Below are 1143 nucleotides of genomic sequence, written 5' to 3'. Positions count from 1 at the left end.
GACGGGACACCGCCGCGACCCTCGGAGATCTGCGGTGGGGCCAGGAGGTGGGCTGGGGCGAAGGAAGGGCCGAGGGAGACCACGGTGCGGTACCGATGAACTCCTCTGGACGTCCAGCCGGGGGACAAGCCAGCACTCGGGCAGCGGCTGAGGTCCTGCGAGGGGGACCGGCTCGGCTGAGGTCCTGCGAGGGGGGGGGGGGGAAAGGTGCCCCGCAGAAAGGCTGGATTCGCCCCGTCCCGGAACAGCCCTGGACGGGGCTTTGCAGGGTCCGTTATTGCCCGAGAGCTGCAAGGCGGTAACGCCTCGGCCCTCCGCAGCCGCCGTGCGAGAGGACGGACGCTTGCGGATGGCGGAGTCCCTGCTGGGTCTGCTCTCGCACTGGAGGCTTTGACCCCGGTCTGGGCCGGGATACGCGGTTCCTGTAGGGGCAAAGGAGACGGGAGGGCCCTGGCTGGGGGTCGGGCACGTCCCGGATCTCTGCGGAGCAGGGCTACGGCATCCCCTCGCAGATCCCTGTGCCCTGCCGTGATCGCCGTCTCTCCTGCAGACGTACAGCCTCCTCCTGGACGTGGAGGACTACGAGAGACGCTACCTCCTGAGCCTGGAAGGCGAGCGGCCGGCCCTGATGGGCGAGAGGAAGCAGAAGATCTGCGATATGTATGACAATCTGAGGGGGAAGGCGCCCGGGCAGGAGAGGTGAGCGGAGGTGGCGTCTGCGACTCGGTCGCTGTCGGGAGCTCGGACAGTCCGTGGGCACTTGCAGCCGCTGAAACCGGCTTTCCGGGGACTTGTTTCCCAAAGAAGAGTCAGGCTGATTCTTCCCAGGGGTGTGTTGGGAACTGGGGGCTGAAATAATCTTGGGTTTGGGGTTTTTTTTTTCCTTTTTTTTTTTTGTTTTGCCTTTTTCCCCACGCGGTTGTTCGCTGCGCTTACGATCCTAAAACAGCTTCCCGTCCCTGCAGCTCGGGCGCTGCCAACAGTGCCTGCCTGCACGCTCGTCGGGTGTCCGTCCGCCCTGAGCCCCGCGCCCCGGCGCGTCTCTGGGTGCCTGTTTTGGTTTTTTAAGTCCGTCGCCTCTCGCCTGACCTGTAGCCTCAGCGGCACGGGTTGGGCAAGGAAGGACACGGGTTGGGCAAGGAA

General features: G+C 65.0%; 1 protein-coding gene across 1 annotated transcript in view; it reads left to right on the top strand.

The window, feature by feature from the left end:
• PATL1 (PAT1 homolog 1, processing body mRNA decay factor) overlaps window positions 1–1143 on the top strand; it is a 19664-nt gene that overhangs the window by 10866 nt on the left and 7655 nt on the right. Inside the window, 1 exon segment of the mRNA XM_019472598.1 lies at window positions 492–699. Within this exon segment, the coding sequence (XP_019328143.1) occupies window positions 492–699 (208 nt within the window).

Source organism: Aptenodytes forsteri, unplaced genomic scaffold (genome assembly GCF_000699145.1).
Source record: "Aptenodytes forsteri isolate BGI_AS27 unplaced genomic scaffold, ASM69914v1 Scaffold533, whole genome shotgun sequence".
Lineage (NCBI taxonomy): Eukaryota > Metazoa > Chordata > Aves > Sphenisciformes > Spheniscidae > Aptenodytes > Aptenodytes forsteri.
This window is presented reverse-complemented; position numbering and strand designations above follow the sequence as displayed.